This window comes from Hoplias malabaricus, chromosome X2 (genome assembly GCF_029633855.1).
Source record: "Hoplias malabaricus isolate fHopMal1 chromosome X2, fHopMal1.hap1, whole genome shotgun sequence".
NCBI classification, from domain to species: Eukaryota; Metazoa; Chordata; class Actinopteri; order Characiformes; family Erythrinidae; genus Hoplias; species Hoplias malabaricus.
Genome location: NC_089819.1, coordinates 12,932,153 through 12,957,950, shown reverse-complemented (window position 1 = coordinate 12,957,950; position 25,798 = coordinate 12,932,153). Strand labels below are relative to the sequence as shown.

Below are 25,798 nucleotides of genomic sequence, written 5' to 3'. Positions count from 1 at the left end.
GGCTGTTCTGAGTGCTGAATAACTGAAGCTTTTGGTATATTGACTCACCAAAGCAACATTTCTCAACCAACAGAATGGTTTGGAAGCCTCTGGCATTCTGTAGCAAGCACAAATATTTTAATGACGGAGTTCAAACAGGCTGAATGAACATTTTACTACTGTAACAGTTTTGCCTAGAACATCACATATCTGCTCAAATATTTCACTTGTATTACCAATATGTTTTAGAAAGTATTATTAAGAAGCTTTCTTTCTGTGCTTTATAGCTTACAAAAATCTGACCCCTGAGTAGTGGGTGTTTATTGGCCAAAGTAAATTGGATCAGCATGTGGACCTGGAGAGTTTTATTTGCTGCTTTGTTTCCTGTCATTGTTTCTTGCTGTCTTTACTGTTGGATGCACTGTGATAGTAACTTAAAGTATGTGCCCACATTTCACATTGCTTTGCAAACACTTTAGACAGGTTTCACTAGAGTATCCTTTAAAAAAAAGTAGCAATCAAAAAGAAAAAAACACTAGCAATAAGACTTACACACACTGACGAACAGGCAGAAGTATCTTTTTTCTTTGCCTGAATTACACGGTCAAAAGATCTTGGCCATCAAGATGTGAATAAAATCATTTTGAGGGTCTGATATTTTATCAAACATTCCATAAGCAACAGAAACACACCTCCTTTATTTACAACTTGAAATGATCAATAAACTGACCATAAACTGTCACGAGTAGAAGTCAGGAAATGTTTAAAAGGAAAAAAAATATTTAAAACCATTTATTTTAGTAAGATGTTTTGTTTTTTATTCAGTGTCTTTAGTGTTTTATTCTACACAAAACAGATAAATAAACAACCACATTGCTTTTTGTTGCCTAAAATTTTGCAATACATTTTGACAAAGAAACTAAACCAAGTCCATTTTAAGACATTATAACTGCATTCGTTTATTCAGCAAAAACTCTGAGCCACTTAGTCACCATCATCATCAAGGAATCACTTGTGTTTTCAGTGTCGTTTCATGTTTAAGTGCTGGAGAAAGAAATTACAGACAGGTGCAGGGGGCGATGATTTGACTTGGTGGGGCTTTGCATTCTGTGTAGTTTTACTAGGAAGAAGCCATCAACATGGTACTCCAGTTCTCAGCATCAGCAGCATTCAGCATCAGCCAGAGGCTCAATTGGCCACTTGTAGAAGCACCTGAGATTCCTGCAGGTGCTGGTGGAGAGATAATGACAGTTTTGGCACTGCGCGCTGCGAGTGCTTTTAGTGACAGGCAAATTAAGACAACTGGTTGATTCCTGCGATATGGAGTGCTCCATGTTGTAAACAAAGGAGCATTCTACTATACCACTAATTTGTACGCTAACGCTAATTTGTACATCACATTTAGAAGAGCCTGAGAATTTCAGTGGTGACAGAAAACAAAGATTTGAATGTCATCTTTTGAGTCACGTTAAACTATGCAACTTATAAGAGTTCTCTGATCTCTAATCCTCCTCCACATATCAAAGAAAAGGTTTTCTAGAAGTTTTCTAGAAGCAGGACTCTCCAAAGTGTGGCCTATAAGATTTAAATTGCGCCCCCCTCCTCACCACCAACCTCCACCTAACAATGGGGTAAAGCAACCTCCTCACGGATAAGAGAACATTAATACATTTACAATTATATTGTGAAGTATTTCACTAGTAAAATATGTTGAAATATTATAAAATATTACTCTATAATTGGTTAATTGTACTATTTTTCTTATTTGTCTCCTTGCCTAGGTTTGAGTGGTTTAAGGACCTGAATCTGAAGTGGTATGGTTTACCCGCCGTGTCTAGCATGCTGCTGGAGATTGGGGGTCTGGAATTTACCGCATGTCCCTTCAGTGGCTGGTACATGGGAACAGAAATTGGTGTCAGAGACTTCTGTGACAGCTCTCGCTACAACATCCTAGAGGTAATGCACTTTAAAGCCACTAGAGCTTTGGAAATCACTTCATAATGACCAAACATTTACTAATTACTAAACATTTTAAGTAAATCTTGTTCACAAAGAACATATTTGTCTAAATTTCACCTTCTCCCAAGACTTTTGTATTTAGGCTTTTTTGTGTTTGTTTGATTATTTATATTTTTTAGGGTTTGAAAGGAGCTGTAAGACTAATGTAACTGATATATTATGGGTGTTTATGCACAATTTGTATTAATTTATTATTAATCTTAACTGTAATCTTAAGCTGTTTAATTATTAAATAAAACTGACTGCTGTGCTTTCAAACACTATGTCATTCTATAATAGATAAAAGTGTTTAGCATTGCCAAACATGGAATTAGTATTGATCCTTGGTTATTTATTTATATATATTTTATTAAATCACAGTGACAGAGAACATCAAGGAAGAATGGGATGATTTAGGCACATGACTCACTGTTAGCTTCAATAGACATTAAACTTCTCTCTCCAGATGTGCTTTGGATGATAAGAGGCATTGGTGTAAATTGGAATTTTTGCTTTACATGAATCTCAACATGATCATAAATGGACAGTGCAAGCATAATGACATAGTTGACTTTCTGCTAGAATAACCCATTTGTCATTAACCATATTAATAGAGCTTCATGCTAATAACACCCATTATTATGCATTAGTCATGTTTAGCTGATTAAGCCTTGACCTGATATTAACCCCAACTGAATATGAAACTGCTGAGTGTTTTGCGGCAACTACCACTGCCCCCTCTATCGTGTTACTCATTGTTATGGGAAGTAAATGCAAAATCCACTACCCAGACAATCACAGTGTTATCTTGCCAAAAAGATTCCTCTGTGAAGAGTTATGTGGGCCCTGTTATATATTAAGTATCTGTAATGATTAAGTACCTACAGGTTAAAACTTCATGTTGCAGCAAAGTAATTACGGATTAATCACTTTTACAGAATTGCAGTGCTACAGTTTCTGTATAAATGTGTGATTAAGATATGACATTCATTTTATTAATCCCCAAAGGGCAATTCATTTGCAACCTAAAAAGTAATAAGAAAGAGAAAAATTGGAGGCACATGAAATGCAGTATAATAATTTAGAAACAGAGTAAAACAAACATTAAAGGTTATAATTGTATGTATAATTTTATGTATAATTGTACAAAGTATTTAAACTAGTTATTGCAACTTATTACATGTACCTATGCAGTAATTACAATGCAAGATCTGTAATTACATGAGTAAAAACTGACAATGATACAGGAGCATTTAGATAAGCTGCACTACTGCAATACACCTGTAAAAGAAAAAAATGCTAGTACATTTGTTAATGTATTTGTTATTAATGTGTAACTACAGAATTATTACACTATTGCAATATGGGTCCCTTATTTATATACAACACACTTAATCACAGCCACACAATCAACAAAGAGCCATTATTCTAAACTGTGGAAATAGACTTCAGTTAAGGCAGATAACACTGCTGATGGCTGTGTCTAAGTGTTAAATTGAGTACAGAGATGTATACGGTTGAAGAAGTAATGTGCTGATGATGCATCAGTCCACTTAGGCCTGGACCTCATTTCCATGTGGAGGAGGAAGTTTATGTAAAGGTGATGGAGTAATGCTTATCCACCCTGCCTGTATAGTCATGAACAATACCTTTATCTACAGCTGTGTTCCAACACTGTCACAACGGCAAGAATTTGCAGGCCACAAGAAACAAATCATGTTATAAAGGAATTGAGATTTATAATAGAATGACTAATGTGCCTGATTGGGAAATATACAATTTAATGTCTTCTAAAACATCACTTTATTATAATGAATAATATTATTTTTTACACAAATTTGTTGTTGGATGTACAATACATTTTTGAAATTGCTTGTAACCCGCTGACAAAGCCACTCATTCACTAACATCTAGTAAGTTTAAAAGCTCCATAAGGGGCTGTCATTTGCAGTACAATAGATTTTGACTAAAAAGACTTTAAAGGGGCAGTGCTCTGCATCACCACACTGTGTCTTCTTGTTTATTAGTGATAATATAATTTATAGGGGAGAACAGGACACAACCTAGCCATTTATCTTATATAAACTTTGTAAATAAATAAATATATTTTCAAACTCAAAACTGAAATATGCTGCTATTATGAATAGTAAAACATGTATTATGAAAGAAATATTTATCTGTCTGATGCCACTTTTCCACTGTATGGAACTTGACTATTCACTGGTTGTTTTCCCCCAAAATCTCCTTCTATGGATGCAATTCTGTCTCATCAGACTTTGAAATATTTCCACCTTTGAATTTGTAGTACTGATTTTTTTGCACTGAAATTATGCAGCTCAAATTACACAGACCACATTCAGATACCAAAATATGAGTGAAGATTTTCAGGGTACACATCCGGGACACCAAGGATGAGCGATCGATTCATTCGGATTTTCTCTTTCACCTTAAATGCTGCACTAGTTGCATTCTGTCGGCGCTAGATGGTGAAATACGAACACAACTTCCATACCGTGGAAAAACTACACGTTTAGCTTCCTTCCACCAATATTATCTCTTTATTTTCAAAGTGCCTCAAAAATCTGAAAGGCTCATTGAAGATACAATATAACAGACTATTAATATTCTGAATATGAATACATTTTACTGTGGAAATTTTTTGTAATGGCCCTGTGAACAACAAAAAATATAACATAACAACAATATCAGGAACCAGGTAGATATCAGATTCTCTCCTAACACGCAAGTGCCCGTCGGCAGGCAAAAAACTATCATTGTTTATATCTGTAAGTATATGCCGTATTACAGTCACCTTATTACCTCACTTGAATAATATGCATTTCTTTCTAAATATACCTTAGAAAATTTGTTATTTATTAATGACAGTATAAATAATCAAAATTCTGGGAGCAACATGTGAGTCAAAATGTACATATTATTCTCTAAAATTAATGGCTAATCAATTAAAACCAGAAGAAAAAGTTATTCCAAACAGCTATCTTCCTCACAAAAAAGAAAACCGCTGCGTCACGAAGCCTGATAAGCACAGAAACGACTCACACACAAAACATACCAGTGGTTACCTTAGGTTGTCCCCTTCAAAACAAAACGTTCGTTAGCAATCTTCATGTTTATGTCAAGAGGATTGTGTCCAGGGGGAAATGCGAGATGTTGCGCCGCTGAAACCCCCGTCCCCCGATCCCCCAATCCGCATCTTTCCCGCTTAAAGCAAGGCCGTGGATACGGTAAACGCCTGGGTACCTAGGCAACGCTATGGTGAAGGAGTTGACTGCTAAGCTGTTGGTAGTGGGATGTTAAGAGAGCACTCCCTCACAGGCAGTTTACATTGGACTCTATGGTGCTCCGTAGGCCGTGAATGGAAAACGATACATTTTGAATTCCACCTTTAAAAACTATTGCACCTTAAGAAACCTACAATTGTATTGAGACGTCCACATTTCAAAATGACCGCTGTAAATAAATGTTAAAATGTTGAAAAGACAGCTAATATATTTGAAGGCGGTATTCTAAAAAAAATCCACCTTAAGAAACCACCATGCTCCGCCCTGACATTGGACTGTAGACCAATCAAGGGCCGAGTTATGGCGGCGCATCCAAGGAGAAGAGACAAACACAGACCCATGATTTAGCAAAACGCATTACTTTTCAGCGACTAACAGACCCAGCCACAGCGAGAGACGACTCAAACGGTTATTCTTTTGGCAGCTACAAGCTCAGCGAACAATAATTAAGACAATAAGCAAAGAGTAGATTTCTTTCACTAGCTGTCTTCTCCCCCACTGAATCCATTTAAACACAGGAGGGGGGTGTGTGGGCAGTTACTTCGCTTTACAGCCAATCAGGGTGAAGCTCCCACCTTCCAACACGTCTTGCATTTAAAGGGACAATGTCCTGAGTTCGAAACAAGTGTAAACAAAATAATTAAACTAGATACATCACCTTAAAATAAAGAAAAACAAAAGTTTTAAATGTTTGGCTAAGGTAAAAGGCCACTTGGAGGGGTTCGTAAAAGTAGTTCCTCAAGGAAAGTAAAGAAAAAGATGTTGGCATTGGGTGGAAACGATATATACACTGTATTTCTGCAGTAAAACTAATCATTTCCTTTATGGAGAGCTTGGAGTCTTTGGAGACTCCAAAGGGACACTTTGAAAGGCCACCTGCTCACTGTCTACTCCAGCTTGAGTAACTTCAGAACAGTAGGAAGTATTAACTCCAAAATTTTCATGGTGAAAGTAGAACCCTGGAGACACATGTTTCAAAAGAGAAAAATGTTGGGGCCCATGAACTCTTCAGATTGTAGTCACTAACATATATATATATATATATAAAGAGAGAGAGAGAGAGAGAGAGAAATATATATAAAGAGAAAGCAGTTTCATACAGAAACAAAGTTCTAGGAATGAGTTACATCTCATGCTTGTTGAAACAAACAAACAAAAAATTATAATGTCCTTGATACCTTGGATGCAGAAGTATAACTCTTTCAAGCTTCACTCCCATATCCTCCCATCACATTCCTTTTCTACAAAAGGCTCAGTTAGTTAAACACTTTGAGACAACCGAATAAAGCAACATATATTTCATAAAACAGCTCACCTTCATATAAAACAAAGACTTTTACTAATTTTCAGTGATTACTATTAAACACTAGTGATTCAATGAGCACTCACATAGGTTAAAGAAGCATGCATTTAAAAATTCTCTTCACAGTTACTCACATTTCATATTCTGTAAATGTTTGATGTGGTAATATGTCTGATCTAACTGAATCTGATCCAAATAATTCTAATCTAACACAACAGGAAGTAGCCACCATGATGGGGCTGGACACCCGGAAGACATCCTCACTGTGGAAAGACCAGGCACTGGTGGAGATCAACATCGCTGTTCTCCACAGTTACCAGGTGAGGATGGGAAACGAGGACTGTTTAAATTCGAAAGTGTACATTTTTACTACAGTTTCAAATGTGATAACATAGTGGAGAGTCACTCAATAAGTCTTTGGACCTGATTCTTAATCTTAAATTGTGTAGTTTGCATAGTAAAACAAACACAAAGCATAATGAAATATCTATTGTTCTACATACACATACAAACAGACATGCTGTGTTTGCAGAACTAATCATAAATGTGTGTCTAAAAATATCCACAACATACTGGGACTTTTTAGGAATCTTAATGTAGACTGCTCTTGTGTTTGTCTGTAGATATCCAAGGTGACCATCGTGGACCACCACTCAGCTACGGAGTCCTTTATGAAGCACATGGAGAATGAGTTCCGGGTGAGAGGCGGTTGCCCGGGTGACTGGGTGTGGATTGTTCCTCCTATGTCCGGCAGTATCACACCCGTCTTCCACCAGGAAATGCTCAACTACCGACTCACACCCTCTTTCGAGTACCAGGTAAACAGTGCTTTAATTACAGATGCTAAAGTGAGGGAGGTAAAGGATGATTCCACTCGTAGCTGGACTTTTAGACACACTTCTCATTTTGTTGTCTGTGTAGCAATATACACAATTAAAACTTTCATAATTCTTCTCTTCCACCCTAAATGCAGCAGTTTTATTTGTTTTAAATAATTTTGAACTAGATAAACTAATCATCAGGCATTCTACACATATCTACTACATATCTTAGCTTATGTCTGGAAAAGGGAAACCTTTCAGGAAAATGAAAAACGGGTATCTCTGTGGAAGTTATGGACTTTTTCCCAAGTACTTTTGGATTTCTACTGCTCCTTTCATCCTTAAATTTAAACACATTGCATACTGCTTTTTCTTCAACAATACACATGGCACCTCACATTTCAGAGGACATTGTCTGAATGTCCCCCACTTAAAAGCAGCAGCTGCTGTTCATTGTGTGAACATCTCATAATGAATGGACGGATACAAATGATTCATTGCTTGGAATAACATATCCTCACTTTAATTTAAATTAAAAGGGGCTTTTTAGTCTTTCTCCTATTCTTCTTACTGTTCTGATACCTACTGCTTTGTTGTGACATCTGTTGAGTGTTCCTTTTTGACTTCAATTTTGTTTCAGCAATAACAAAGGCCACTGAAGAGAAATGAATCAGGTGGCATTGTGGAGGGGATGATTGTTTGTTTGTTACTGTCATTGTTTTAGGATTTTCTTTTTCTTTTTTTCATTCCTCTTTGCAAACCAGTGCCATGTTTATGTTCTTCTCTTATACCATGTTTTTTATTATTACTGACATTATTGTGACATGATTCTACAGTTCCTGTCTTTGTTCCATCATCATAAATGCATTCAATTTGTACATTATATTCATAAATTACCGCTAGAGAATAATGAATGTTTTGCATCTGAAAGGTTTTCAAAGAGTGCTTTTTGCCATGGCATTTTAACATTTACAGATGAAAATATTTCTGTGATTGTGTTGCTGAGGCTGAGCCTAATGTTTCTCTCTTTAGAGATATTCAGCGATGATTAATTATTATAATTAATACTTCTTTTGTACAGAAAATAGAATGAAAATGTAATCAGTAGTACTGTATTTTACTCTCTCTCTCTCTCTCTCTCTCTCTCTCTCTCTCTCTCTCTCTCTCTCTCTCTCTCTCTCACACACACACACACACACACACACAAACACACACACACACCCTCCCTCCACCTCTCTGTCTGTCTCCCTAGCCTGATCCCTGGAACACTCATGTGTGGAAAGGAGTGAACGGAACACCCACCAAGAAAAGAGCCATTGGCTTTAAGAAGCTGGCCAAGTGAGTGTGTGGGGAAAGCTCTTGGATTATATGGGTTTCCTAAGTTTCATTTGATAAACGCTATAATAAAAAAGCTTTCAAGTCTTTCTACAGTGGGGTCACAAGGCTTTTGACCGCTGTCCTAATTACCCAATGCTCCACAGCCTTGATCGCCCAATTCCAGCATGATTACAATTGGCAGGGCTTTTTAGAACAGCTCTTTATGTTTGTACCACTGCAATTTGGTGTTTTCTAGAGAACTCTAGTACGTTATGTTGCTGCCTGTGTTCTGATTTAGTATTTAGGAGCTTTGGCCAACATTTTAGACTTACCAGAATTCTAACAAAACTCTACAACCCTCTCGTGAATGTATGGAGCCTAGTTTATGACTGATTTAATTCTTCTATCTCTTGTAGTAAAGGTTTGTTTTTTTTATGGTTAGTTCCTACTCTTTGAAACTGTTCATTTATGTTTTGTTCAAATAAGTTAGATGATTAGTTGTAAATGTCGGAATGCTCTCTTCGCCGTAATTATAGAGATAATTAAAATGAAATATTAAGAGAACAATTTTACCACTGCAGCCAGAAAAATTCAAAATGTTCACTTTAGTAAAATACCCACATGTTAAAGTATTAAATATACAGTGTCAAATAGTTTTGGTCTACTGCTTTTTGGCTGATATTTTGTTGCCTCTAGATGCTTCCATTAAAAAATAATATTAATAAACGAAATAATAATATAACGATTATAATGAAATAATAGAAATAAAAAAAATAATAAAATATAAATAAATTACTACTACTACTACTACTACTACTACTACTACTACTACTACTAATAATAATAATAATAATAATAATAATAATAATAATAATGGGCGGCACGGTGGAGCAGCAGGTAGTGTTGCAGTCACACAGCTCCAGGGACCTGGAGGTTGTGGGTTCGATTCCCGCTCCGGGTGACTGCCTGTGAGGAGTTTCCTCCGGGTGCTCCGGTTTCCTCCCACAGTCCAAAAACACATGTTGGTAGGTGGATTGGTGACTCCAAAGTGTCCGTAGGTGTGAGTGTGGGTGAATGTGTGTGTCAGGACTGGTGCCCCCTCCAGGGTGTATTCCCCACCTTGGGCCCAATGATTCCAGGTAGGCTCTGGACCCACTGCAACCCTGAATTGGATAAGCGGTTACAGATAATGAATGAATGAATGAATAATAATAATAATAATACAATTTACTAGGCTGACTAGGCCTTTATAGAAGACATTTTATCTTATGATTTGTGGTTAAAACCTCTGATCAGCCACAAGGTTACAAACACCGATAAGTGAAATGAATAAAATTCTCTTAATCTCAGCCTCCAATTTTTGACCAGTGTTCTGCTAGAAATCTTTGATAATGGCATTTGTGTGGATATTATGTGGCTAAAAACAAATCCATGGAGGCCCAACCTCACAATGTGTGCAGTCTATGTCATGAGGACTGTCATCTGATTTGGTGGCACTAGGGGGACTTGCACAATATTAGGCAGGTGGTTTTAATGTTATGGTTAATTGTTGTATCTATGGTTAGCATTAAACAGATATATTTTGTGTACAGATTTCACTGAAAACAGGAACATTTAATAAACACACATAAAATGATGGTTAATAAAAATTTAAATAGTTATGGGAAGGAAATCACCACCACTGGCTTTAAAGACTCTGTGTATGTAAAGCCAGTGGTAGTGTTTTCTTAATTGTTTATATGTTTTTACATTGTGCAGGCAGTGTGTAAGGTGGGATATGGAGCTCCTCAGCAGTGTAGCGCACTCAATCATTTTCAAGGGTCTAATCAGAACTTTGTTTGGATCCTTTTTTAATCTTCTGCCTCTTTCATAAGCCACAGTAATTACCTGCAGGATGTTAGGAGCTGCTCTCTGCAGATTCAGCGCTGTTGTATCAGGGGGATCCTGTTGAGAGGCAGTTGGTGGAGAATGAGAATGAGGAAGCTGCTCAGAACTGAGGGAAAGAGGAGTTTCTGTCAGTTTTGCTGTTGACAGCAATGTGTTATGTAGCATTTTGCACAAAAAAACTTAACTTTGCTCCATTGTGCCTTGGTTAAATGAGTGCCAGGCTGTAACTTCTGATGCCATTGTTCCTGCCAGTGCTTGCGAAGCAGCTTCTCTGCATTTTCCTGTCTGCACTCCACCAAAAAAAAAAAAAACAATAACAAAACAATTAATTAATGATTATCTAAAAGAAAAGAAAATAATAAAAAAGCCCTTTCAGGGAAGTCATTTCCAGCAGCTGAAAGCTTTGAATTTATTTATTTGCAAAAGTGCTGATGCTAAAAATATCAGCGATATTAGCATTGTAGAGATTATGGGAAATCACAGGAGCTTAAGGTCACCAAGCATAATGCCATGTGACTACTAGAGGGGTATAGGATTAAACTATATAGCAGCTGTGGAACTGTGATCTCTGGAGTGAGGGAACACAGTCCAGTTGAAGTGGTGTTTTGAGTGGTTTCATTCTGCGTGGTTTAAGGTGAAATGGCTCCTTAAAAGAAACATACTGATGTATCTTATCTACTAATTTAATATTACATTGTTTAGCATGGAAGGCACAAAGTCATTTATTTACATTCTTATTATAAGTTATTTTAGGTGGTGCTACATGAACTAAACCTTATTTTCTGTCGGCTTGGGATGTCAGACTTTAGCTAATTTAAAGAATGCCTTTGATTTGGTGGTCTATTATGTACTTTTGGTAGATTATATGGTTAAAAATTGCTTGCTACAACATTTGCGTCTATTAATTATTGTATGTGAAAAAACAAACAAAGCTGACTTGCTCAAGCTTATGGAATGATGCTGGTGTATTTTGGGAAATGTATGGTTATAGGTAAATAATGTTGAGTGACCTGTTCTGCTCAACAATGGAGCATTATTGCTTTCTTATTAATGTTTTTCCACTGTGATTTTAGTGGGGTACAACAACATTTACAGTGCCAAACACCTCAGGAAATTGGGTCTAATTCCATGTCTGGTATTTAAAACCATTTCTTGTAATTATATCTGTGAGGTAGCTCTGGTTTCTATTTCCAGAAAATTCAGATGAATTTACTCAGAATTACTTTGTTTCCATCTTAGCCATTTAATTCTACAGAAATGCTGAAATGTTTATGGTATTTCATTATTTAAAAATTAAAGGTTAGTGCTGCAGGGTAAATTTTAACCGAGCAAGGGCTTCGAACACTAAATCACCTCTGTAAGATGCTAAAGGGGCCTTCTAATTTCCATTGTGTATCATCAGTGTGCCTTCACAGGCCACAGGTTTATTTTTAGATTTATGTTTAGGAGGTTATCCTCAGGGATATTTAAGTCCCAGTGGTTTTATCTGTGTTTTGCTTTATGTGTGTTTGCATCTCAATAAAAGGACATTGGAGCTGACCTAGAGAGTTTTTTTTCATCCTTTTTGTCTAGAGCTGTAAAGTTTTCAGCCAAGTTAATGGGTCAGGCCATGGCCAAGAGGGTGAAGGCCACCATCCTGTTCGCCACGGAAACGGGCAAATCTCAGGACTATGCAAAGACCCTGTGTGAGATCTTCAAGCATGCATTTGATGCCAAGGTAAGATTCACCATGAGTCATCAAGATCTGTTTTTGTGCCGCTTATATTCAGACTGTTTTCTAATTCTGACTAACGCTAAACAAAAGAACAGGACTTCTATAAAAGCCCTAGGATTCATGTATTTGTGGCCTGTGTGGACACTGAACATCCAGCACCTTTTTTGTTTTGAGGGTTTTTGTTTAATATCAAGTTTTTTTCAGCGTACGATAGCTTGGACACCACAAATGTGTTTTTCCCCCACAATCTCTCTTCGACCTGTGTGGTAAATCACCCAGAGACAAGGGAATCTACTCAGCCAAGCAAAGCATTTAGTTATGGTTTAAGATAAGATCACACACCACCTCAAGCTGTGTGAGGTTTTGGGAAAAAAAAAAAAATAATAAAAGCATCAAAACAGGAAAATTCAACTTCTGCTCCAGGACAGCATTTATTTTTCATGAGAAAAAATAATCAATCATGCTGCTGTGATCTTGCTACTCTTTCGTGATGGAGATGCAGATGACTCTGATACTGCTCTATATCACTCTCTCACTCTCTCTCCCCTCAATCTCCTCAGTTCCTCCCTCTCTTCTAAGTCTCCCTCTCCCTTTGTCTTGTCCCCACATTCTTTACTTCACACACACACACACACACACAGCCACATCATCTCTGTTAATTGTGTATTAGCACTTTGTAGGAAGTCCATTACTGAGCCTGACACAGCTCAGAGGTTCAGGAATTATCTCCACTTTTCCCCATACTGCTATTATCTCAGGTGTTATTTGCCCTTTTTGTAATTCTAGGTTCGTGTTCCCTGGTCATATTAAAGGGCCCATGTCATTATCAGCATTCTCAGCATAATCCATATATGGATAACAGTACAGTAACATTTACATATTCATATTTTTATTCTGCCCAAAGCAGGTTACTGCACCCACTCACACTGAAGTTATAAAGGCTGTTTTATCTTAGAGTGCCCTTTTTAAAATGGCACCATGAGGAAAATGTTCATATACAGGTGTCTATTTGAAAGGCACAGGAGCAGGAAAGCCTGTGTCATTCTGGGGGAAAATAGAGGTTGGAGAATGGATCATTTTGGCTTATAAAATCAAACAAATGTCATGAGCCTTAAAATGTCATGCCATTGTCTTCTGTTTTTGATTACATCAAAACAATATATGGGTTCTATTAATCAATGGTATCATTTCAAGAGTAAACCTTCAGGTAGCTCTGAGGGCCCCCTGACATTGTGTTCCACTCAGAAGGGTGTCAGGGTATGAAATGGAATTGCTTTATGATTTCTGAGTTAAGCCAAGGACCTTTTTAAGGATCCCATCTCACAGATGTGAGGCCCACTTATTGAGGGACCCCTGTATTATTAATGTGTACATAATGGTGCCTTTCCGTAGGTGATGTCAATGGAAGAGTATGATGTGGTGGACCTAGAGCACGAGACACTAGTGCTGGTGGTCACAAGTACATTTGGAAACGGAGACCCACCTGAAAATGGAGAGGTGTGTTGTGCTGCTATTTTCGCTGCCATCCTGTTTTTATCATTGATTTATTCACCACATATTCTCCTATATTTCTACTTTTATGATCACTGGGAGTCACACTTGAACCTTGCTTTGAAGATGTTTTTGATATGACTTCAAATATGTGTAAGATGAGAGGATGATAATTTGTACTACCCCCCACCAATCTACCAATCTCTCTCTCTCTCTCTCTCTCTCTCTCTCTCTCTCTCTCTTTCTCTCTCTCTCTCTCTCTCCCTCTCTCTCTCCCTCCCTCTCTCTAGAAATTTGGTGGCGCACTGATGGAGATGAGGCACCCTACCACCAGCGCAGAAGACAGAAAGTGAGATTGTGTGTCTGTGTGTGTGTAGACAAGCAATTCATTGGTCTTTCTCCATTCTTCTTCCACCTATCTGCTTTTCCATAATCAATTCAAGTCCTCTCTCTCTCTCTCTCTCTCTCTCTCTCTCTCTCTCTCTCTCTCTCTCACACACACACACACAAACACACACACACCCCTCCCCCCACACACACTAAATTGTGCAGATTGCAAGTGTTGTGTCATTATTGAGCTACACAATCTTACATGTAAGTCACACTTAAAACGATTTTCTGTCAGTAATGGTTTCTTGATCTTTTTTAAAGGAGCTACAAGGTGCGGTTCAACAGTGTCTCCTCTTACTCTGACACTCGTAAATCCTCCAGCGATGAGCCCGAGTCGAAAGCCAACTTTGAGAGCACCGGACCCCTTGCTAATGTCAGGTAAAATCAGATTAAATCTGAGAAATATATGTAAGAACAAATAAACAAACATAAGTAAATACAGAGAAAACCAGGAGAAAAAAACAAGGTTAACCAACAGGACAAGAACAGTTCCCTGTTTATTACTGAGGATAAGATTAAGGTTAAGGTTAGGATTAAGCTTATTCTATATATGTCGTCTTTGTCCTTGTTTTTGTTGTTAGGTCTATATTTGTTTGTCTATATATGTCTTGTTTTTGTTGTTAGGTTTTTGTTCTTGGCTTGTTGAAACACCTACCCAGTATGTTTGTGTGTTTTGTGTGTGTGTGTGTCTGTGTTTGTGTGTGTGTGCACACACATTTAATATTTTCTGTTGCTTTGGAAATCCTCAGACTGTGTTTATATGTAGAGCTCTCTTCAGTGTGCAGTGTGCTATTGGCCTTGGGGTGCAGGGCCTACCCACACTTGAGTCGATGTGTGTGTGAGAGACTAACCCTTTCTCCCTGTGTGCTAGGTTCTCAGTGTTTGGCCTTGGCTCGCGGGCCTACCCACACTTCTGTGCATTTGCCCACGCAGTGGACACACTGTTCGAGGAGCTGGGGGGCGAACGAATCCTCCGGATGGGAGAGGGAGATGAACTCTGCGGCCAAGAGGAGTCCTTCAGAACCTGGGCCAAGAAAGTTTTCAAGGTGCCTACGTACTTGGGGATATGCCATTATAATTCATGCAAATATATGTGTGTGTGTGTGTGTGTGTGTGTGTGTGTGTGTGTTATACAACTATACGGTTTAAAAGTCAGAGGGCATGCTTCATTTACTACATATCTAATGCAAATGGCCAATAAGTGCAAGAGACAAATGACACAAGAGTCTTAGGTTCATTTATTACCTTTATTACAACTTCCAGTCTTTTCATGAGACTGACTTTCCATCACTCAAAGAAATCTGCAATGATACTTGTCCAAAGTTCAATCTTAGAAACTGGTTGCATTTGGTTCTTATCATAAATATGTGTGTAAATAAAATGTATTTATACAGCACCTTTCACAGACACAAGTTGCTGCCTGGCCCATTATCCAAATGCTTGCTAGAGTCTTCAATCGTAAAAAAGGGGCAATATGTTCCACAGTTTAGGACAGTCTCAATCTCAGTGAGACTTTAAGCGTGAATGTGGAACAGAGGGAAAGTTTCATTACTCAAAGAGAACGTGCTGATACATATAGGTCAAGCACATCAACCACAAACATAGCCTGATTGTGCAATGTTCAGTAAGTAGGTGCAATCATTTTAAACTGACTGTGGAAGGATGGACAAAACGTGGATAATTTCAGATCTGAAGTGAGAGTGAAGCTTGTTTTTTCTCCTTTAGCTTTAAGTATATTTTAGCTGATGGTGATGTTCTGGTGTCTACCATGTCTTGTGTGGTTTTAAGGAGTTCTGTATTTATATATCTTTTATTTTATTTTGCTTATTTCCTAAGAACATTTCCTGAAAATATGAAAGCATTTTAATTAATTGCTGTAAGAAATTAAACAACCAAAAAGTTGTGTCTGACTTTTGCACAGTAGTTTGTATGAGCTTTGGAAAAACTCTGGAGAATCAGGTCCAGAGATTCCTGAGTTTTCTTTTAACACATGCAGCGCACAGCAGGAAAGTTTCTGTGTCAGACTTGTACTTGCTGTTGGAAATGTTCCACAAACTTTAGACATGAGGCAGCGCCTATGGAGTGTGTGCAGTAGATACAGCGGGATTCTACGGAACATTCCTGGCTCTATTCACACGTGCTCATTCTGACTTTACTTGGACTTTGTACTAGAGGATGTTAATGCAACTGTCTAAGTGTCACCAGTGAGGAAGACTGAGTTCCAACAAGGAGCAAAGACAGAGTCAAGCATTCACTCCAATCTCTAGTTTATTTAGACTTTTACAGCAGTATATATAGGGCATTTGTCACATACATTTTTCCTGTTACCTTACATCATGTCTGAGATTACCCCAAGTCTCAGATGTTCCCAATATTATTCCTTCAGCTCATTTCATTAACTAGACCATACATTTATTCTATTACCATCTGCTCACTCACTCACTCCTCCCTTGAAGAGTGTCAGGTCAAGTTGGCCTGTCCCAAACAGGATGCACATTTACATATCAGTTAGTCTTCCCTAAATCTAACTAAAGAAATTTACTTCAAAGCACTTTTCTCTTCTCAAAAGGTATACAAGGGTCATGCTTCAAGCATGTATTTTCAAACATCATAATATAAATAAATATGATATGAAATAATAAATATGAACCCATTTTGAAGGTTTTGAAATGACATCTTAGAGATTAAGCCTTAGACGTTCATTGAACCTTTTGCTTTTCACAAACAATCGAGTGAGTATCACTATGGGATTGGGGTTGGGTTTCTTAACAGATGATGGTACTGAGTGGGTGTAAGTGTATACATAATGGGTTTTACTTGAATATATTTGGTAAAAGCTTTGTAGAAATGTAAATGAGTTCTTGGAATGTATCAGAGAATATAGACACTAAACAATGATATTGTGTTGGATTTTTCAGGCTGCGTGTGACGTGTTCTGTGTCGGTGACGACGTGAACATTGAGAAGGCAAACGATTCACTGATTAGCAACGATCGCAGCTGGAAGAAGAGCAAGTTCCGCATGACGTACACAGCTGAGGCTCCGACGCTAACACAAGGTACAGTATGGCCGCAGGAACAAGGCCATTTACACAGTGATTCATCCTCATATTATATTACCATCTACATAAGCCTACATAAGTCTGTAATCTATATTCTCTCATGGTTAGTGTGTACACAGTGTTGTTTACTGCACACACAATATCACAAAACTTGTCTTAAACTGGGTCAGTTCAACTAGTCTTTCTCATTATGAGATTGTTGTTTTTTATGAGTTTAGTTCAAGGTCATTCAACCTATTTCTAGATGTTTTGTGCTCATTTTTTTACATGCCCATATTTAGTCTGTGTACAAACACACATACGCACTCACCAACCAACCTAATGCTACAATATATCAAAAAAGATATCCATAGAAAAACTTGAAATATAATAGGATGCCCTGGAGCAGCTGCACATGAGCTTAAAATTACCATGCTCAGTGTCATGCATCTATAACAGTTCCTCCAGAAAAACAAATAAGCATTTAAAGCAATTTTTAAGTATAAAAACATTTAGACTGTATTATCTCATAAAATTCCCACAATTTTAAAGTTGTTTTAATTTAGTAGATCACATATTTCATCTACAGAAAGTGTTATATTTTGTTTTTATATCATTTTGTTTGTCATGAATTCATACCTGAAACAAAGCAAAACCTCTACCAATGGTGCAAGACACTTTCTCTAAATAAATATTTAGAACAAAATGGACCTGTGTAGAAAGTGTTTGAATAATAAGGTAATGTTTTTTCTTCATAATTGAATAAAGTGCTTTATTTGATACATTGATTAGATTTAACAATTTTATATATATTTTTTATAAATAACAGAATATACCATGTTTTTGTGAAACTGAAAAAACATATTTTGGCTTGTTCAACACAGCTGTGGACAATTTGCAGAGGCCAGCATGTTTATAACCCTCTTTTTCAACTCAGGGCAGCATCAAGAATGCAGGCCTGTCACTTTCAATTTTTCAATGAAGTGGCCGTGAGATTGTCTGTTTCGCTATTGACTGATGCTTCTTTCCTTTCCTCAGCTCTCTACAACATCCACAAGAAGAAGGTGAGCGGAGCGAAAGTCCTAATGAGACAGAACCTTCAAAGTGTCAAGTCAAAGTGAGTAATCTCATTAAGAAACTTTCAATTGCATTAACATGCCATAAACACTAAAAAACAGTCACGCTTTATACACAGACATGGTCAGATACACTGTATGTTTGTGTAGCGTAACATAAATGCCAGTGTCAGCAATAGGTAATTCTCTGTAGAGGGTCTCAACTTATTTTCATTTATAAAATCAACAAATCACATAATTTGACCAGATGTGTACAGAAAATGGCACAAGACTAAGTTTCAAACAACTAAAAGTTTTGCTGTGGAAGCTAAAGCCAGTCAGAGAGGCCAGACTGTCTGTTTCTTGATTATTCTCAGCTTCAGTGCTCACCTCCTGTTGACTGTGATCTGTACAATATCTCTTGGCAGATCTCTTCAGGAGTGCAGAGCTAATCTGAAATCAGCCACGCGTTACTTTAATACCTTAAAGCAGGGCTACCCAACCATGCTTTAGCCTTTATCTAATCTAATCCAGCTAATAAGAGCTCTTCAGGAGCATCTGAGTGTTACGAACAGGTGTACTGGAGCCATTTTGGATCGAAACTCTTCAGCCCCTTGCATGCCCGGAGCAGAGTTAGGAAACTTCGAATTAAACCAATCACACTGTGTGTTTGGTGGAAGCTGTGATTAGCCTCATATCGACAGCAGAAATAATCCGTTTTAAAGAGATAGCTCTGCTCGGTGGAGGACCATATCTTAATCTCTTGCAGAGATGATATCTAGTCTTGTGAATCCATGTCTGACAATGAATTGCTGACAGACTGTCACACATACTTTATTATATTCAAGCATTTAATAACATAAGCCAGACATTTCCCAATGATAGAAACACACAATGGCAAGAGAATAGCTCATGTTTTGATGAAGAATATAGGTTGTGTACATTATTTTAAGCCCTGAATTAATTAACTTTGCTTTGGAGACAGTGATGTCACCCATTTTAATGCACCTTGGCTCGACCCTGAGGGGCGTGGCACAATTAGAATAGCACTATTTATCAATTTCAGTATTTGCATTCTGTAAGCATTCCTCTAATGCTACCACACCCCTATTCAGGGTCAAAGGAAGGTGCATTTAAAATGAGTGATTTCAACTTGTGGCTCCCAAATTCATTCAGAGCTTCAAAGAAAGAAGAGGCGGTTCTGCATCATCAGAAAAATGATCATTTTTGTTTTCCACATACCACATAAATTTTAGTGCTGAATAGGGATGTGGCATTACTCCAATGCTTGTATTCTCCTAGTGCACTCCACTAGCCACTTTTAGTGCTTTGCTTTCTTTTCTGAGGGTCAGGCTACAATCATTTTATATTGTGTGAATTCTTCCTTTAGCCGATCCACCATATACATCCAGCTCCACGCCAATGACCATGAGAGTCTGAAATACCTGCCTGGAGATCACCTGGGCATTTTCCCCGGCAACCACGAGGACCTGGTTACGGCTCTCATAGACAAACTAGAGGACGCGCCTCCTGTCAATCAAATTATAAGAGTGGAGTTCCTGGAGGAAAGAAACACAGCACTGGGTAATTAAAGAGTACAGACTTACACATTAGTTATCTAAGGTTTAGAAACACCTACTCTGATTGTCATCAGAGAGTACTTTGTGTTTTGTCAGTCCTTGTGTCAAACAACTGTTTAGACAAGTGAAGCCTTGTTGATACATAAAAATTCAATGCTTTGATCATTTTAAAAATGACGCTAGTTGTATAACATTTAAAGATGTGATGCTATGAACTTCACAAACTTGCACAAAGAAAGCTTATGTTTCAGAGCTTTAGTGCTTGAACCTATACAGGCTATATATACCTGAACAGGCTCTACTTTGAAGTGTTTTTGATTAGGACACTTTTTCTGGCTTCTGTACGTATCTATAAGCTTTTTTTAATCTTTGATATCGTTACTTCTCCTGTAAAATTACGGTAAAAAAACCCAATGAGCAGATGTGTCCAAACTTTAACAGGCACTGTGACCATATTTATATGTGACAGAACAAAATTAAGAAAGAATATCTTTGTTTCCCCTTTTTTCAGACTCTCATTATTTGTAGTTGTCTGGAGGCAGATGATCAAAGGCACACTTGTGTCTATTTAATGGATGTCTCAGTCTAGACTTATAAATAAAAAAGGCGAACTGGGGTAAACATGAGATCAAATGATTGAAAAAGTGAAAAGCCCGAGGCTACAGTCGGTTCCACTGCCCTCAAATGAAGAGTTAGACAAGCCTCAGTTTCAAAAAAATTTGGCAGTATGCGAAATACTAGGTGCAATAAAATGCAGCGATTAGTATTTGTTGTGATTGCAGTTCTTTGTTTACACAACTTATTAGCTGCAAAACTATTGTAGTCCTTGGTTGATGTATTAGGTGTACAAGTTTTAAAGCGTATTACTGTAATTCAAAATTCAAACATTCTCCTGCTCTTGTCACTTTATAGGCACCTGTTACATAATATTATTATTTTAATTAAAAAATATATTAATAACTACATTCATGGTCACTAGCATTGAAATCTTTAAATTGTTTAAACCAAATTAATACACATTTTGAATACCATATTATTGGCAAGGACAGAACAATTTGATGACACTTGTACAGCACATTATCCTTGATGGAAACTACTTAATTTTTAGGTTTGTAGTTTTTTGTTGAATAAAATGAGAGTTTTCATTTTTAAAACTATGCAACAGTTACGATAAAATGTCTAAAAATCTGACCATTTGGACTTGCAGTTATATGTTAAACAAAAAAAATGTAACTAATCTGTACACTAAATATTTTGTCCTTTATTATTACATCTTTGAAAATTTTATTCATTCATTTGATGATGTGTGGGGGAGAGTGAATTATCCCTGCAGCACTGCATTTATCATCTCCACTTACAACGTACATTCACTGTGTAGTTCTACAATTTCAGAATGTAGTCCATTTGTTGCTCTGCATACTTTATTAACCACTTTTTACCCTCTCCTTCAATGGTCAGGACCATCACATTGTAAGTATTACTTGGGTGGTGAGCCATTCTCAACACTGCAATGACACAGATGTAGTAGGGGTGGTGAGTTAGTGTAAGTCGAACTAGTATGAATGGGTCAGACACAGCAGTGCCGCTGGAGTTTTTGAACAACCTCTATCCATTCTGTCAGACATATCAACATTGTTGGTCAATCTTAGAGATGCTAAACCAGAGACAGTAGCTGATCTGCAGTAGCACTGTCTGTGTTGGTCATCTAGTCCTTCATCAGTGGTATCAGAGCAGGGCGAGAGGGACCAACAAAGTATGCAGAACAGCAGATTACAGTGTGTAATTGTATACCTACAAAGCGAACCTGTACGTGTGGTCAGGGGTGCTAACAAAGTTAACATAAATGTAGAAACATTCACTTTTCTGAAGTCCAGTTATGAAGCTCATGTGAGTTGATATACTATGAGCGATCATAATTAATTTGTCCATGAGAACATCCCAACCTCTCCTTATCCCGTAAAATTAGAAAGGCTGGTTTTGCTACTGTTCCTAATATACTGACATACGTAAGTGAAGTGAGTCTTCTGAAGTAGCTTTGTGTTATTCAGAAAGCAGTCCAAGCTGAAACACTTCATGTAAATTCAGCATGAATGGGTGTGACTAATAATGAATGAATAGGTTTTCTTGGAATCGCAAAAACTGATGAATGATTGGTAACAAAGAAAAGCATGGCTTGACTCATGTTTGTATCATTTCTACATGAACAAAGTCTAAAACACTAAACCAAATTTGTTTTTCAGTAGACTTTGGCAAAAACTGGGTTGGTGTAGTAGGTGTTCTTCATGGGGAATTGATGTACACATATCAGTTCATTGCATCATAATTTTTTGGACAGTGTGCTTTAGCTGTGATAACATCCTTTCTTCTCAGGTGTGATCAGTAACTGGACGGACGAGAGTCGTATTCCTCCCTGCACCATCTATCAGGCTTTTAAAAATTTCCTGGACATCACAACTCCACCCAGTCCTCTCTTACTGCAGCAGTTTGCTCCTCTAGCCACCAGTGAGAAACAAAGGAAGAAACTGGAGGTTCTCAGCAAGGTAGAGTACAAACAGGTTTTCCAGTGACACTCTGGCCTTTTGACTTGTCCAAGAGAGAAGATAGATAGATAGATAGATAGATAGATAGATAGATAGATAGATAGATAGATAGATAGATAGATAGATAGATAGATAGATTGATAGATTGATTGATTGATTGATTGATATCTTCTAGAGGGGTACATCAGGTCTGGAGATTTCCCGGAGTTGTCCTTTCACACAACGATGTTGTGCACAGCTGGAGATATTCTCTGTCAGACCCATTCTCCCTGTGGGAAAAGCTCCTCATGATTTAGGCATGGGGTGGTGCCTGTGCAGGAAGTGCAACAAGTTTTCCCGGTAGGAGAATAAAGCCTGTGGGTGTTCACGTTCACACATACAGCTTCTTTGGGTAAAGTCTGGAATATTTCTGGTTTACCATGTATGTGTGAAAGAGGCCATTGAGTAAAATTTTCTGCATTTCAGAAAACTAAGGTGTGTCCACAAGGAAGACACTTTGATGAACTGGAAGCAGAGAGTTAAAGCTAAATATGTCCATGATGCTAACATTAGATTTGGTTTGGTTTATTGAAAATCTCAAAGGATGGCCAAGTGTCCTCAGACTCTTCATGGTGGAGGTGAATGTTCAGATGCGCTGCAAGAGGGCCATTTTGTTTTTTATTTTTTTGAGTTTTTTGTTGTTGCCAGATTTACTCCTCTCAGTAATGCGTTCAGATCTATTGTCCAACACTTCCTCAGCTCGTGACTTTGGCTTTGCTTTTCAAATTAGCAGCAATTTTCTCAGTCAGATCATTCATTAGCCCTCCAGCTCTCTCTCGCTTCCCCTCGCCAATCACTCACTGTCAATGCCATTCTCTTCTGCCTCAGAAATATTTCCCTCTCACTGCCTCCCACTGTAACACGCTCCACAGTCCTTCGACATGTTGCTAAAAATGGCTGCCAAGCCAGTGAGTCACCCTCTTCTTGGTTCAGCTGAGTCTGAAGGAAGGATGGAGTGAATGAGGGGAAGATAGAAGCACGTAAAGATGGACAGAAGCCATGGATGGAATGCAGGAGAGAATAGAGAATGAATGTGTTGAGGTTTTTATGCAATTCTTGCACTTCAGTTCATTGGTGATGCCCACAAGGGAAAAAGAAGAGTTTTCTGGAAGATGGATGTGAGACAGAGCTGTTAATGTTACCACCTTCAAGCTCCAGAAAGCTCAAGCTTCTGTACAAACTTTAAAATGATATGTGTGACTCACTTTAGTTTTTCCTCAGACTCTCTTTGAAAGCAGACACCAAAGAAATGGCCTTGTGTTCTCTAGGATCCTGAAAAGTAACTCGTGACCTGTGATTTGTCACACTTCTGTTCCGTTCTTGTTTTTGGTTCCTTTCTCTTTTTTCTTTGTCTTGGTTTTTCTTGCTTAGTTTTTTCAGGTGTGTGTTTGGATTAGTATCCTGTTCTGTTTGCCTTCACTTTCATGGTCTTTAGCCCTGTCCCTCGTTTGTTTAAGAACGCTTAACAGTTTCTGCTGATTGTTGCAATTAGGTTTTTATGTAAGCCCTCTGTTTCTTTTTGTCTTGGTTAGACATTTCAACTACACTCTGGTTTGGTGCCTGTGTGTTAGCCTATGGTCTGTATTGATGTGTGTGTGTGTGTGTGTGTGTTTTCCTTCACTCATTTTTTCCATCTGTTTTCTGAAGTATATATTTGATCTCTAGTGTGTGTACCAATTCCAGTTTAATCTGGTTCCAGTATGTTTAATAATGCTTAGCGTGTGTGTGTATTTTCAAGTACCTTGTTCTCCAGTAGTTCAAGTTTAGTTATAGATTTAGGCAAATTTTGTAGTCGAGTTATTATTTCTAGCTTAAGGCTTTTTCATAGTTCATGCAGACATGGATGAAGCATGTTGGGCATAGCTAAAGTGACATTATTGTGGCCAAAACACCTGGGAGCGCAGGCCAAGTGCACCACCAGGAAACAATACAACAACAGGCACAGGCTCATTGGCTAGAGAACCTGTTGCAGGAAGAGGATTGGATCAAGGAAATTCTATGTCTCTCAGAATCTGTCTGAATGAGCAAAACAAGCATGGTGTGCAGATTCGAAGAACATTTTTTCAAAGAAGTGCACCAGCTGCTTTATGAAATGGATTTGGTGTATTAAGCAGAGCAAGCCGGGCCACAAACATATACAATCAGCCTGTGAAGTGAAGAGACTGTACAAGCATACAATTATTATAGTTTCTATAATGGTTTTGACTGTATTTTGCAGATATTTTGCAATGAAAAGTCTTTTACTGGTTAATATGCTGTCTTTAATGCCAATCATGACCTCTGTATACTTTCACTTAAAAAATACCGGTGCTATGAACAATTCCATAGAAGAACCTCTTTGGGTTCCATAAAGAACCTTGTTTGTTTAAGAGATGTGTGAATGTGAAAAACCTTTTAAAGTTTTAAAAATCCATAACTCGATCTTAAGGTTCTTTACCCTTTTAAACCTATTATTAATACAAGTCCCACCCCTAGTTCAGGCGTAGATACACATTGTTGCCAGGAACAGTGATGTGAGGACTATGAACATGAAGAAAAGAGACAGTCCTGCGCTGGGGCGCATGAACCATTCCGATTCCACCTCATAGCTTAGTTCTACAGCTTCCTGTTAGTCTGGCTTGCTCTTGGTTCTTAGATTAGCTTTGTTCATCTCATTCCTCCCTCCAGTTTTCTCCTTGTTTCCTTGTTATTTCATGTTTCTCTTTAATTATTTTTGCTTATAGTTGTTCTAATTGTTTCTTGGGGTTTTCTTTATCTCTTGATGGTCTCTTGTAGCTGGTTTTTTTTGTCATTGTTTGTTCTTTGTCACATTGGTATGACTGACAGGTCATTTTCTCTAAAGCACAGCCTCGCAAATTTGGCCCAGCTATTAGCCCATTAGTATTTAATGTAATGTAATGCTACAAGAAGCACTGAGGGAGTGTGCCCACTCTTCATCTCTGTCACGTCAATCAACAGATGCCACTGCTGGCTGGCACTGTGCACATTGTGATGAAGGGAGAATGGGGGCCATCTCACCCACCCTGAGAGTGAAGCCAATAGTGCTCTCTAGGACTCCCAGCCTCAGATGGCTGAAACATCAGTGGGAATCAAACCAATGATCTTGCCATGATAGGGCCAGTACTTCCACCCCACTAGGGAGCCACATATTTATATTATTTTTTTGGCTTCTCCTTTTCTCTGTTTTTGAAGTACATACACAAAACAGACTGTATAATAACATGTAAAAAAATGAATCTAAATGCCATCTCTGAATGCATCCCATTATTTCATTGATATACTTGTGGCGTTCTTCCAAGGATCTTTGTATAAATAAAGAACACTTCATGATATTCTAGCGCAC

General features: G+C 37.9%; 1 protein-coding gene across 1 annotated transcript in view; it reads left to right on the top strand.

Moving 5' to 3' along the window:
• LOC136676320 (nitric oxide synthase 1-like) overlaps positions 1-25,798 on the top strand; it is a 67,312-nt gene that overhangs the window by 31,409 nt on the left and 10,105 nt on the right. Inside the window, exons 10-22 of the mRNA XM_066653217.1 lie at positions 1,761-1,935; positions 6,801-6,902; positions 7,206-7,400; positions 8,656-8,741; positions 12,180-12,324; positions 13,714-13,818; positions 14,103-14,161; positions 14,464-14,580; positions 15,074-15,248; positions 17,121-17,259; positions 18,280-18,358; positions 19,687-19,880; positions 22,247-22,416. Coding sequence (XP_066509314.1) covers positions 1,761-1,935; positions 6,801-6,902; positions 7,206-7,400; positions 8,656-8,741; positions 12,180-12,324; positions 13,714-13,818; positions 14,103-14,161; positions 14,464-14,580; positions 15,074-15,248; positions 17,121-17,259; positions 18,280-18,358; positions 19,687-19,880; positions 22,247-22,416 — 1,741 coding nt within the window. The remainder of the gene's footprint in view (positions 1-1,760; positions 1,936-6,800; positions 6,903-7,205; positions 7,401-8,655; positions 8,742-12,179; positions 12,325-13,713; positions 13,819-14,102; positions 14,162-14,463; positions 14,581-15,073; positions 15,249-17,120; positions 17,260-18,279; positions 18,359-19,686; positions 19,881-22,246; positions 22,417-25,798) is intronic.